We start from the raw sequence: 14,479 nt of genomic DNA on the forward strand, positions 1-14,479 counted from the left end.
ATTCATCTGAATTGAAATGAATATAAAATTTGGAAATAGACATTAAAGAAATGTTAACTTAACAAGAAACATTTTTTCATCATAAAAATGTTTTGGATCCCACTAAATTGGATTATAGGGACAAAAACAGAGGACAGAAATGCATACAGTTTTTGGGTGCATGAACCATTTAAGATTTTTTTAACATCTGCTTCTTTAGTAAATGCAAGATCACCCAGATTAAACAATATCTTGTAAAAAAAGATTAATTTTAAGAGAAAACATGTGAACAAGCAGATAAAACATTTAGTAGAAATATATTTATAAAAATGTACATATTTAGTGAAATATCAAGCCACCTGAATCCTTGAAGCCACAGACATAAGTAAATATGAGAATCTTAAAGGCCTTCTGAAAACAAGGATAGAAAAATCCATAGATCAAAGGATTACAAGTAGCGTTAAAATACGCAAACCAAACCAAAGCATCAAAAACTTTAGCTGGAGTTGCAAAATTGATGTAAGGGTCAACAACAATGGCAATAAAAAAAGGCATCCAGCAAAGCAAAAACACACCCATGACAATGGCCAAAGTTTTCGCTGCTTTTCTTTCTCTATGAGCAAAGCTTTGATTTTTTAGTCCCCCTGTAGTCCACACAGTCACTTTTTCTGACATAACTTTTGCATGTTTTTTTGCCACATGAAAAATCTTCATATACAGACAGCTCATGATAGTCCCGGGAAGAAAGAATGTAAGAATCGGGCAAATAAGACTCCATTCTTTATTAAAAAACAGAACACAACTTCCCACACAATAAACTTGCATAATGAGTGTTTCCAATCCAACAGCATTCACCCCTGAAAACACAATGCTAAAACTGTACACAAATGAAAAGATCCACGTGAAGGTGATAAATACAGTCACAGTGTTGTTTGTGATCCTAATTCTGTACTTCAGAGGGTCACAGATGGCCCAGTATCTATCAATAGATATTAAACTAAGATGTATTAAAGAAGAGATACAAAAAGCCATGTCCAAACTAAAATGCACTTTACAAACAACATCTCCCAAAAACCAGCAGCCCTCGACAGATCGCATCATACTGTAGGGCATCACCAGTGAACCCAGCAGACAGTCACTGGTGGCCAAAGATCGAACAATCAGATGAGTTGGAGACTGAAGCTGTTTGAAGTGAGAGATGGAGATGATGATCAGCAGATTCCCCAAAACAGTTGTGAAGATCATGAGTAACATGAAAGTGTACATTGTCACTTTAACAACAGTGAGACGATGAGCTCTAGGACAAGAGTCTGGATGTAAAGGATAACACAGGAGAATATTCTCTGTCTCATTGAAAGACATTGCATCTGCCTGAAAATCTGAGAGGACGTTGCTTTAGTAATACGTGCAATTATAATATTGAGTCATAGCCGCAGCAAATTTAACTGCTCATGCTGTCATGTATTCTGTTGTGCTATCTGTCGTTTTCTGTGCTTTTCACTGCTTCTATTTATGTAAAGCTGCTTTGAAACAATTGACTTTTGTGAAAAGCGCTATATAAATAAAATTGAATTGAATTGAATTGAATTGAATTGAATTGAATTGACTTCCTCTTGTAAATGTGAACTGACAATTTTTACTACACGTTTTAACAAAATAATTTTTTAAATTTTAATGTTAAATGGTAAAATCCATAATCTAAAGAAACCTGAACATAAATACAGTACATGTCCATTTAAGTATAGTCAGATTTGTTCATATATACTGTCAGATACCTCCCCACTCCTCCTCTACCTGTATACGTAACTAATTGTTAAACAAACATTGTTACTCATGAGATTAGAGTGAAAACTGAACTATACTGTAGTGAACTGTGTGTTCTGAGTTAAAGGCCAGTTAAAGGATCGGTTAACGATAGCCTGAAGGCTACTCCATTGACTTCTCCACAACAGGGTCAAAGGAGAGAGCTGGGCCCACAGGCAGGATAAAATAAAGCACACTCTTAAAAAGGATGTGTTAATTTTTTACACATCTTTTTGTGTTAAGCTTTTAACACATTGGGCCCTATCTTGCACCCAGCGCAATTGACTTTGTCAGTGACGCATGTATCATTCGTATTTTGCGCCGGCGCCGGCGTTTTTCCCTAAACAGAAGCACATCGGCAAACTAGGGAATGAACTTGCGCTCCCTGGGCGGTTCAGCGCAAAAAAAGAGGCGTGTTCCGGCGCAAACCATCCCTGATGCTATTTTGCAGTTTCAAAAAACAATTGCGCCACTGACCAGAAAAAAAAAGTTTAAAGTCAGTGGCGCGTTGCGCGTTGTTCATTATGCTATTTTAAGGGCGCATGCTTGACCATAATGTATAGCGTGCACAACGCGCACACACTTTGCTTATCTAATCTACACAGATGCAACAGTTATTTTTGCAAATCATAAATTGTTACACTTAAAAATATTAATACACGAGATAAGGGGAATCATAGTGGTGAGCATTGTGGTGATAGTTTTTATTTATTTTGTGTGGCTGCGTTAAAAAATTCTCATGCAAATAACGATTAAAATATTTTGAGAAGTTTGTTGTGTGGCTGTATTACGTTTATTTTATGTAAATAATTCAAATGTTTTCATAAGAAACCTTAATGTATGTGAACTTGATTTGTAAGAGTACTTTGGGGTTGGACCTTGCTTGCGTTTCTTGGGTCCGATTTCAAAGCCCCCAAACCCTTTTCAGCGGTGAGGGTGGACGCAGCGATGTCCTCTGCTGGCATCAGGTGCTGTGTAGAGGCAGATCCACCTCCCGTTACACGGCGTGCCCGATTTATGCTGGCAAGCTTGGGATTCCCCCGTCTCCTGACATCATTGTAGCGCTTGGCGCAACGATGGGGATGCCAGCTGATGAGACTGTGGCTATTTCCTCTCACGCCTGTTTAACCGACGCTGATTTGGGCGGGTTTCTCCTATCCCCATACAAAGCAACTTCTCTGTCTTTGACTGCCCTTAAAAAGAACGTCGGTCTCCTCGGCTGTGAACCGCTCCTGGTGTGCGCCTGGTAAATCCGTCATAATAATAGCAACCCGCCATGGAACTTGCACCCTTGCGTTTAAAGGGAATGTTGGATAGCGTTCTGATTGGTTTATTTGACGTTACGCCCAAACCACACCTATGAATAATGAACCTACTTCAGACCAACCTCTTATTGATTTGCGCCCGGTGCAAGAGTTATTTCTCACGCCGGGAAAATAGCAACAGCGCCCAAGATCTGCCCACAAACTCACTTGCGCTTTGCGCTTCGTACTTGCATTTCAGATCGTTAAAATAGGGCCCATTATGTGTAATTTTGTGTTAAAATGAAACACAAGCTGTGTAAAAAGTAACACAAAATGTGTCGTTTCAATAATAACACAGATGGGTAGATTCATTTAGTGTGTTGTCCCAGAATCAACACTAATGTGTTGTTTTTAAAACATCCGTTCTAAGAGTGCAGTAAACTCAAAAATGCAGTGGTGTACAGCAGTGGTTATCCAACTGGGGGGCACGAGAAGGCGCCGGGGGCCCCCAGTTTCATGACATTTTTTTAAATATATTAATTTATCAAAGATCTTGTGTAATTAAACTTATTAACATCAATACATTGTATAATTTACTATTTTTGGTTTCATTAAAATTCTTGTTTTTAGAAAGTTTGAGAATGATTTATGTAAGAATTTATTTTGGTGGGGGGGTGCAAAGTGATGCACTTTACACAAGCAGGGGAACATGCTGAAATGTTTCAGAACCACTGGTTTTAGAACTGCAAAAGAGCATTGTTAAACACACTGGACTTTTTGCTTTATGAAACAATAATTCCTTATAATGTGTGGTTACACGTGGTCTGCAGGTGCGAGGCCAGTTGGATGTACTGCCAAATTCTCTGAAACGCCTTTGGAGACGGCTTATGGTAGAGAAATGAACATTCGATTCAAGGGCAACAGCTCTGGTGGACATTCCTGCCAATGCTCCTTCAAAACTTGTGACATCTTTGTCATTGTGATGTGTGAAAACTACACATTTTAGAGTGGCCTTTTATTGTGGCCAGCCTAAGGCACACCTGTGCAATAATCATGTTGTTAAATCAGCATCTTGATATGCCATATCTGTGAGGTGGATGGATTATCTCTGCAAAGGAGAAGTGCTCACCAACAGATTTAGACAGATTTGTGAACAATATTTGAGAGAAATAGGCCTTTTATGTCACGTAAAAGTCTTAAATATTTGAGTTCAGGTCATGATAAATTGGGGGCAAAAACAAAAGATTATAATTTTGTTCAGTTTAAAAAACACATATACTGTTTCCGGGTCCAAGCATCCAATCATTTAAATAGAGGATATTATTAAACAGCTTTAATAATTAAACAGCTGTTTATGAGAACTATGAATTCATATTACACATTTAAGGGAATACTCAAGAGTGTAAATTGTGGTCTTCGGCTCACGGAATTACAGAGAGCAATATATTAATAATTTTGGAAAAAATCCTTGTCTATTTGTCCATGTCTGGTCATCTTGTATTTTGTTAGAAAAAAAGTCTCAGTGAAAAAAGTCTCTGATAACTGACACACTGATTTGGGCGTTGTAGAAAAAAAAGCACAAACACAAACTTTAGAGATTTTTTGTTATTACGAGAAGTGTAAAATATTTTTGGTTCGTTTTGAAACTATAGTGGAAAAAATAAGATGTTGGGGGGCCGGGATGCTATAATCAAAGTAATTAATAAGAAACACTGTGTGTTCATAAACTGATTTGTGGATACTGTAAATAACAATAGTGTGTATTGGTAAACATTGAATAAAATCTGTAATGTAAGTCCATGTTATCACATATCTGGGCTAAAGAGGTGATCTAATAGTTTCTGGCTGAATATGAGCTGTTCTTACAGCTTTTATACTTTTCTACTCCTGCATGTGTTTAAATGACTGTGATAACCCCTCGTCTGAAACGTAATAATGTAAACTGATGCACACATGACTGATGTGTGTTTATATTTTAATCTGGATTTAAATCAATGTAAAATGTCCAGTTATACTATAAAGTGCAGATGTTACAACATATCTTTGTTTTCAGCAGAGGAAAATGCATACATGTTCATAAGTACATAAGTAGTTCATAATTAAAAAATGTTTATTTTGGGTGAATGATCCCTTTAAGATGTATTTAACATTACTACTGTAGTTGATGCAAGATCGGCAAGATCAATCAATATCTTGTAATGGTGTTAAAATCACTTTTATAACAGGAACAAATGCTACATTGCTAGATAAAACATTTATTTGTTCTATAAAATCTTTATCAAAATATAAAAAGAAACTTTATTCAAATACCAAACTTACTGAGTTCTTGAATCCACAGATATAAGTGGATATTAGAGTCTTAAAGGCCTTTTGAAACCGAGGATAGAAAAATCCATAGATCAAAGGATTACAAGTGGAATTAAAATATGCAAACCAAACTAAAACTTCAAAAACATCAGCTGGTGTCACAAAACTGAGAAACGGACCGATAACAGTAACAGTAAAATAGGGCAACCAACAGAGCAAAAACACACCCATGACAATGGCCAGAGTTTTAGCTGCTTTTCTTTCTCTATGAGCAGAGCTTAGATTTTTCAGTCCCCCTGTTATCCCCACAGTCGCTCTTTCTGACATAACTCTTGCATGTTTTCTTGCCACATGAAAAATCTTTATATACAGACAGCTCATGATAGTCCCGGGGAGAAAGAATGTGAGAATGGGACAAATAAGACCCCACTGTCTGTTAAAAAACAGAACACAGCTTCCCACACAGGACATTTGCAAAATAAGCATCTCCATACCAACAGCATTCACCCCTGAAAACACAATGCTAAAACTGTACACAAATGAAAAGAGCCACGTGAAGGTGATAAATACAGTCACAGTTTTGTTTGTTATTCTCATTTTGTACCTCAGAGGGTCACAGATGGCCATGTACCTTTCAATAGATATTAAACTAAGATGTATTAAAGAAGATATACAAAAGGTCATGTCCAAGCTAGAATGCACTTTACAAACAACATTTCCTAAAAACCAGCAGCCCTCAACAGATCGCACCATACTGTAGGGCATCACCAGTGAACCCAGCAGACAGTCACTGGTGGCCAAAGATCGAACAATCAGATGAGTTGGAGACTGAAGCTGTTTGAAGTGAGAGATGGAGATGATGATCAGCAGATTCCCAAAAACTGTTGTGAGGATCATGAGTAACATGAAAGCGTACATTGCCACTTTAACTCCAGTGAGACGCTGAGCTCTTGGACAAGAGTCTGGATGTAAAGGATAACACAGGAGAATATTCTCAGTCTCATTGAAAGACATCGTGTCTGAGAGGACTTCCATTGTAATTGTAAACAGAAAGACAATTAATAAATAAAGTTTAAACAAAATTGTTTTAGAAGTTACAGCATGGTTAAGACAAATATCTAACGAAACATAAACACGAATACAGTACATGCCCATTCACTCCTTGTTCCTAAATGAACTTGGGCTCTCAGATTTGTTCATATATACCCTCAGATCTCACCCCCACCCTCCATTGTGACTCATGAGATTAGAATGAAAAAACTGAACTGTGTTTCAATGCAAATTAGTGAAAACAGTGACATAATGCTCAAATGCATATTACATGTTCAGACAATGGGCCCTATCATACATTCGGCCCAATGCGGCACCAGGTGCAACGCAAATATTTTTTGCTAGTTTTAGCTCAACATGTTTATAAATTTCATGTCCTGTGCAAAGTTGTTTAAATAACAAGTGCTATTGCGACTATTAGTGTGCCCATGAGCAGGTGGGCTGAAAACTAGGTGTGTTCAGGCGCATTGTTGGTGCGTTGTTTTTTTGAGGAAACTTATAAAGAGCATGTTACTAATATACACGTATATACAGGTTCACAATGCACGTACACTTTGCTTATTACACACACACACAAACACGCAGCAGCACACAAATTTTTTTTTAAATAAAAAAGGAATAAAATGTAAAAGATTATTACTGGATTTCTTGGATTATTATATGTGACTATTGAGAGTAATACGTTTATCAAAACACTCACAGCACTGAAGCATTTTGGCTGTCAATCTCCTGTTTGTTACAAATAAAGTATTTTTAGAGTGCACACTTTTTGCATACTTGTTCTCGTAAAAATACTTACTTAATATTTTTGAGATAATGGTGATTACTATACTTTTTTCAGCAATTAAAATCCCACTGATTTTACTGAAAAAACCACCAGCTTGAATTAAGTCTGCTGCAGCAGCGATGGACAAACAATGTGTATAAAATTTGCACGGCGCGAGTGCCGTATGCTCAAGGTAATACATATAATATGACAAGTCACTAATTGCGCCGTCATCAACAGGTGACAGCACGCAATCGCAGGTGAGACCAAAACAGCAAACATTGCCTTCTGTGTTTAAATTTTAACAAACTGATCTTCTTGCAAAAAAACTTGAAGATAGTGGCATAAAATATAAGAAGTAACCCAGTGTTGTAAGCTAATTATGTGCTATTTTGATGTGCACTGTATGTTGGTACATCTAGTATAATAATGCAAGTACACTTAGGTAAAAATGTTGATTTTGGCAGAGGTTAAAAACAGCTTAGGTTTTATTTTTGTAAAGAAGCCTGTTGTGACCAAAGTCTTAGGTGTTTGTAACCCAATAAATTATTTTCTTTGAATTTGACAGTAGCCATTTTGTCCATGTAAACACACACACACAACCATACCGAAACAGTGACCCTAAAACCATGACACACCGAACCATGAGTAATTTGAAGCATTGCCCCCCTAGTAAATAGGGAATCTGCCTTGGCACAACTGGCTTTGAAAGGGGTTGGGAGATGAGAGGTGCAGGTTACACCCAAAACACACCGATCATTCCTTAAAAGAAAGGATACAACCCTTTTAGACCATGCACCGTGCGCATCGATCATTTATCCCAATGGATTTTGGATCCACACGGTGGGAGCATCCACACGGTGGAGGCTAAAGCTAGCATTTTCCGATCTAATGGCGGATTCATCTGATATATGCTTTTCTGACCTATCCTCACCTGAGCGGGAAGCTGTGGAGGAGTTGTTTCCCGGTTTTAGCAGATCCAAGGCGAGGTACAGCGCCCACTTCACCCTGCCTTCCGACGTCCACAAGCGAGCAACAAACATGCATTCCACGCGATGCAGCTTCACGGACCGTGAACGACATGAAAGCGATCGGGAAGCTGTGGAGGAACCGCTGCCCGGCCTTCGCAGATTCGGCAAGCCAAACATCACCCTGACCCCAGACGTTCGCAGGCGACCGAGGCGTGTCACAACCGAACACCCCACGCGATGCAGCTCCGGGGACCGCGTTCGGGTAAACGAAGACGCCATCGCCCAGCATGAAAGCGGTAAGACTCCGCGTGTTATTGTAACATGTACTACTTGCCACATGTATAGTTTAGCTTCTGCTGTTAGCATAGAGGGGTTTACATGCACTAAGTGTATTGAAGTATTAAGGTTAACTGAGAAGGTTGCTGAACTAGAATCGCGCATCCGAACGCTAGTTGAGGATAGCAAAACCGCTAATGTTACTGTCGCAAATAATCTATCGAGCGAAAAGACTAATGGCTCGGTTCCGACATCAGATGCTAATATAAATATTACAAATACTGTATCGAGCGCGCATAGTGTTTATCAAAATACACATGGCTCGGTTCCGTCATCAGAGTCAAGTCGGCGGTCAAACTGGGTGACTGTTAGGCGGCATAGTCATATAAGGCGTCCTTCTAAGACCCATAACGTAACGACAATTTCTAACAGATTCGATCCCCTAAGGAGTATAGCAGCTGAAACACCTTTTAAAAGTGCCCTGGTCATTGGAGATTCTATACTCAGGAACACTAACATTGAGGCACCAAACACCATAGTCGACTGTATACCGGGAGCCAGAACGTCTGACATTAGATCCAAACTTAAAGTGCTGGCTAATGCTAAGCGGAAGTTTTCTAAGATTGTTATTCACGCCGGCACGAATGACACTAGGCTCCGCCAGTCGGAAATCACCAAAGATAATATTAAGGAGATGTGTGAAATTGCAAAAACAATGTCAGACAATGTAATATGCTCTGGTCCCCTCCCCGCCTACCGGGGAGATGAAACACATAGTAGATTAGTGTCTCTCAATGGATGGATGTCAAAGTGGTGCCCTCAGCATAACGTAGGGTTTATAGACAATTGGAAGCATTTCTGGGGAAGACCATTTCTCTTAACCCGAGATGGCCTTCATCCGTCATCGGAAGGAAGTGCTATACTCACTAAAAATCTGATCAATAGTCTTAATTCTGATATAGTCTGACTATCCAGGGCCCAGGTCAGGAAACAGACGGATCGGCTTAACCGTCCATCTGTTAGCTGCCGTGATATGTCAAGACCACTTATATCCCAGCACTTCGAGTCAATCTTACCGAAATATCAGCACATTTCAACTGTATCTGTTCCCCGAACAAATAAATACAGGGCACCGCTTGTTACATCTGGTACAAATCTGATTCAAATAAAATTAGAAAACAATACATTAACAGATGAATCTTGAATCTTAAAATTCGGCCTTCTTAACATTAGATCGCTTACCAATAAAGAACCTATTGTCAATGAAATAATTACAGACCAAAACTTAGATGTACTCTGTTTAACAGAAACCTGGCTTAAAGCAGACGACTACATTAGTTTAAATGAATCCACCCCACAAGACTATTATTATAAACACGAACCTCGATTAAAGGGGAGAGGGGGTGGTGTAGCTACAATATACAACACAATGTTTAAAGTAAACCAAAAATCTGAGCTAAAATTTAAATCATTTGAAGTAATGTTGTTAAATATGGAAATAACTGATCGTAACCACAAACAGCTTTCTTTTGCTTTAGCGACAATCTATAGACCACCGGGCCACCATGCAGATTTCCTTAATGAAATAGCAGATTTCCTATCTGAGCTTGTAGTCACTGTAGATAAAGCTCTTATTGTTGGTGATTTTAATGTCCATGTGGACAACCGAAAAGACGCATTAGGACGTGCGTTTATAGATGTTCTAAATTCTCTCAATATTAGACAAAACGTGACAGGGCCAACGCATACTCGTAATCACACATTAGACTTAATTCTGTCACTCGGACTCAATATTAATGACGTCGAAATATCACCTCAGAGTGATGCAGTTTCTGACCATTACCTTGTGTCATACACTGTACTTCTAGATAGGATCACTTAATCTACAACATGCTACCGACTAGCCAGAACAATAATTTCCACCACTAAAGATAGCTTTATTAGCACTCTTCCAGACCTGTCCCAAATGAAACATGTAGCAGATAACTGTGACGATCTAGATATTGAAATAGAAAACCTAAACAATGTCTGTTCTAACACATTGGATGCCGTTGCTCCCATTCGAAAAAAGAGATTCAAAGAAAAACCGCCAGCTCCATGGTATGACCATGACACAGCAGCCCTTAAAAAGGCAGCTAGAAAAATGGAAAGAAACTATAGAAGCACAAAGTTAGAAGTATGGCGCGCAGCATGGAAACAGAGTGTTAAACACTACAGACAGGCTATTAAAACCGCCAGATCTACATATCTTAGCAAGCTTATAAATGAGAATCATAATAACCCTCGTTTCCTCTTTAGCACAGTTGCGAAACTGACCAGAAACAAAGAACAAACAGAAACCAATAGTAAACTTCAACACAATAGTAACGACTTCATGAACTTCTTTTCTAACAAAATTTCGGCTATTAGGGAAAACATCGTAGCTACCCAGGCAGCCACCACTCTACCCATTAGTTCACTTAACACTAGACTACCATACGAACATCTTGATTCATTTAAACCTACTACAATAGATGAGCTCTCTAAACTAGTCACATCATCCAAATCATCGTCCTGTATATTAGATCCCGTTCCCACAAAACTACTTAAAGAAGTATTCCCTGTAGTGTCAACCCCGGTTCTAAATATCTTTAACTCATCGCTAGAAATAGGATACGTTCCAACAGCTTTCAAGTTAGCAGTTATTAAACCGCTGATTAAAAAACCACAGCTTGAGCAAGGAGAACTTAATAACTTTAGACCAATCTCAAATCTCCCTTTTCTTTCGAAAATATTAGAAAAGGTAGTGGCAAGCCAGTTACGCACATTCTTGACAAATAATAGTACATATGAAAAGTTCCAATCAGGATTCAGGCCCCACCATAGCACAGAGACAGCGTTGCTTAGAGTTACAAATTACCTCCTATTAACATCCGATCGTGGTGAAATCTCAATCCTTATATTACTAGACCTTAGTGCAGCATTTGACACAATAGACCACAGAATCCTACTCAATAGACTAGAAAACTATGTTGGTATCAGTGGTCAGGCGCTAGCCTGGTTTAGGTCATATCTACCCCGCCATACACCCACACAATCGACCAATGATAATGTAGTGTCATCCCATTCATCAATCATTCAATTAAAACAATTAATATAATCATCATTTTTTGTTTTTTAACACATTGTACACAGAACTACATCAGAAGTACACCAAAGTTACTCAGATCAAGTGAACCAATAACAGTTTTTTACAAAAAACAAGTCAATGACAATTCTTCATTCATGCCATTAGGTGTGCATGTATTCAAATTAAAAATATACCACGCCTCCCTCTGTAGAAGGCGGTTCTCACGATCTCCTCCTCTCATAAGCCGACTAACTGTTTCTAAACCCATAAACCTAAGTGTGTTAGCATCATGTCCTGCGCTGTTAAAGTGTCTTGCTACTGGGGACCTTTCATCATTCTTCCTAATGTTGCACTTATGTTCACAAATTCTGGTTTTCAATTGGCGTTTAGTTTTGCCCACATACAATAACCCACATGGGCATGTCAGTAAATACACCACAAAGGAAGTTAAACAAGTGATTCTGCCTTTCACTCTGAACGTCCTGTTAGATTTTGGATGCGTAAAAGTTTTTTCAGTGAGCATGTAATTGCATGCCACACAATTAAAGCACTTAAAATTGCCGTCTGGGATTTTGAAAGAAAGACGCAGCGGACTCGGCGCAGGCAAATACGATCGCACCAAACGATCTCTCAAATTAGATGCTCTTTTATAACAAAATCGCGGAGGGTCTTGGAAAGCATGACCGATTGTGGGGTCACTGCTTAAAACGTGCCAGTGTCGTTGAACGATATGTTTTAATGAATGTGATATGTGTCCATAAGTAGACACAAACGTAATTGGAGTATCTGTATGTGGTTTCTGCGCTCTGTCAGTCATTATATTTGTGCGTTCGATGTTGCGTACCCGCTCAAGGCAATCTCGTAATAATGTGTTATCATATCCCCTATTTGCGAATCTTTGACATAGCTCTCCTGCCTGTCTTTCAAAAGCCTCTTCACTGTCACAAATACGGCGTACCCTTAGTAACTGACTATACGGTAAACTGCGTTTCAGTGATGGTGGGTGAAAGCTCTTGTAATCTAGAAACGCGTTACGATCTGTATCTTTTCTGTAAATCTCAGTGTGTAGTACATTATCACATTTTTTAACCCATACATCCAAGAAAGCCATGGCATTGGGATCAGAGTTTAAGGTGAATTGAATGGAAGGCAGTCTAGTGTTAACATAATCATGAAAAGCTTCCAACTCTTCCTTCGTTCCCTTCCATATAAAAAACACATCATCAATATATCTGTACCATACCTTAAGATGTTTTTTGAATTCATTATCGGAATAAATAAAATCATGCTCGAATTTTCCCATAAACAAATTGGCATAATTGGGTGCCATTGGCGAACCCATGGCAGTTCCTTGTGTTTGTAGATAAAATTTATCCTGAAACATGAAATAGTTTTTGGTCAAGACATCATTAGCCAATGAGATTAAAAAATCAGTGTGTTCCACATGATGGGTCTGCAGATAGTACTTTAAAGACGCTAAACCCGCTGTGTGTGGAATGTTCGTATACAAACTTGTCACATCCATTGTACATAATATATCAGATACATTCACTTCTCCTATACTAGATATTTTTTTCAAAAAATCAGTCGTATCCTTCAAAAAAGATGGCAGTTTATACACAAGATCCTTTATATGGCAATCAATGTATTGTGAAAGAGGCTCTGTTATAGATTGATTGCCAGACACAATAGGACGGCCAGGTGGATCATTTAGCCTTTTGTGAATTTTTGGAAGGGTATAAATGACTGGTCGTACTGGGTTAATCTGTAACAAATATTTATACTCTTTGTCATCAATAATTGCATCATTCAGTGCTTTTTTTAATTTAGATTTTATCTCATTGCTAAATTTCATAGTCGGATCAGCAGATAAACACTTGTATGCATTTTCATCACCAAGTTGTCTCTCTATCTCTGCAACATAAGACAACTTGTCCTGAATGACAATAGATCCACCCTTATCAGCAGGTTTAATCACAATATCATTGTCCAGCATCAACTGTTTTAAAGCCTCTTTTTCAGAAATTAAAAGGTTGGGCCTAATTGAATAGTCCTCTCTTCTCACATGGCTAAATGTGTCTTGTTCCACCAATCGACAAAACGTCTCTAGTGAGGGACTGTTAACCGGAGGAAGAAAAGTACTTCTTTGTTTAAACACAGTCTTTTTTGCGACAGGGGTGCATTCCTGGGTTAGCGTCTCTTGTTGAGTATACAGTCTATCCGTCCCTTTCAAATAAAACGCCCTCAGGCGAATGGATCTAAAAAATTTAAACATTTCTACTTTCAAAGTGAAAGGGTCATTTACCTTTACAGGAACAAAAGAGAGGCCCTTGGATAGCACGGAAAGTTGGTCTTCACTTAACTGTTTAGATGAGATGTTAATGACGTTGGTACTGTCACTTACTATCTTCGCGTGTTTATGTTTCTTCTTCCCCCTCCGCGTCTTGCGGCTGTGTGTTGGTCTGTTACTGGGGCTGCCATAGGAGGCGGGCGCCGGTTGCGTAAAAAACGGGTAGTGACGGATGAGTCGGTGTCGGTGCTCAAATCCCCAGATGAGGCAGTGCTGGGTGCTCTACGCTGTCTTTCAATGACTCTGTTGGGGCCTTGTTTTCCTCGAAGCCAGGGATACACAGTTTTGTTCCTATAATCCATCGTATCTCTCCGGTATTTATCCATTTTAATGCGCTGTGTTTCAGTTTTATATGTACTTATTTGCGCTTCACACTTATCCAAAAGTTCTTTGAGCTGTGTCGAAGAAAACCTGCTCTTAAGTTGTGTCTCGAGATCGGCAATCTCCTCACGAACTGTAGTCAGCCTATTATTTTGGTTATCAATGATAAGCAGCATCAGATCAAGGGAACATTTGTTAAGTATATCGCACCACTTGTTGCAGAAATCCGGATCATCACGACCCAAAGTGGGTTCCTTCATGATGCGTAATCCTCTCGGTATACGTTTGTTGCGCCAGTATTGT

The 14,479-nt window shown here is 38.9% G+C and overlaps 2 protein-coding genes across 2 annotated transcripts; both read right to left on the bottom strand.

Moving 5' to 3' along the window:
• Positions 1-318: 318 nt before the first annotated feature.
• LOC135738583 (trace amine-associated receptor 4-like) lies at positions 319-1,341 on the bottom strand. The gene has a single exon (XM_065256682.1). It carries the CDS (start codon positions 1,339-1,341, stop codon positions 319-321), a length of 1,023 nt encoding a protein of 340 aa, XP_065112754.1.
• A 3,983-nt stretch (positions 1,342-5,324) lies between these two features.
• LOC135737906 (trace amine-associated receptor 4-like) lies at positions 5,325-6,368 on the bottom strand. The gene has a single exon (XM_065255765.1). It carries the CDS (start codon positions 6,366-6,368, stop codon positions 5,325-5,327), a length of 1,044 nt encoding a protein of 347 aa, XP_065111837.1.
• Between the last annotated feature and the right edge of the window lie 8,111 nt (positions 6,369-14,479).

This window comes from Paramisgurnus dabryanus, chromosome 12 (assembly GCF_030506205.2).
Source record: "Paramisgurnus dabryanus chromosome 12, PD_genome_1.1, whole genome shotgun sequence".
Lineage (NCBI taxonomy): Eukaryota > Metazoa > Chordata > Actinopteri > Cypriniformes > Cobitidae > Paramisgurnus > Paramisgurnus dabryanus.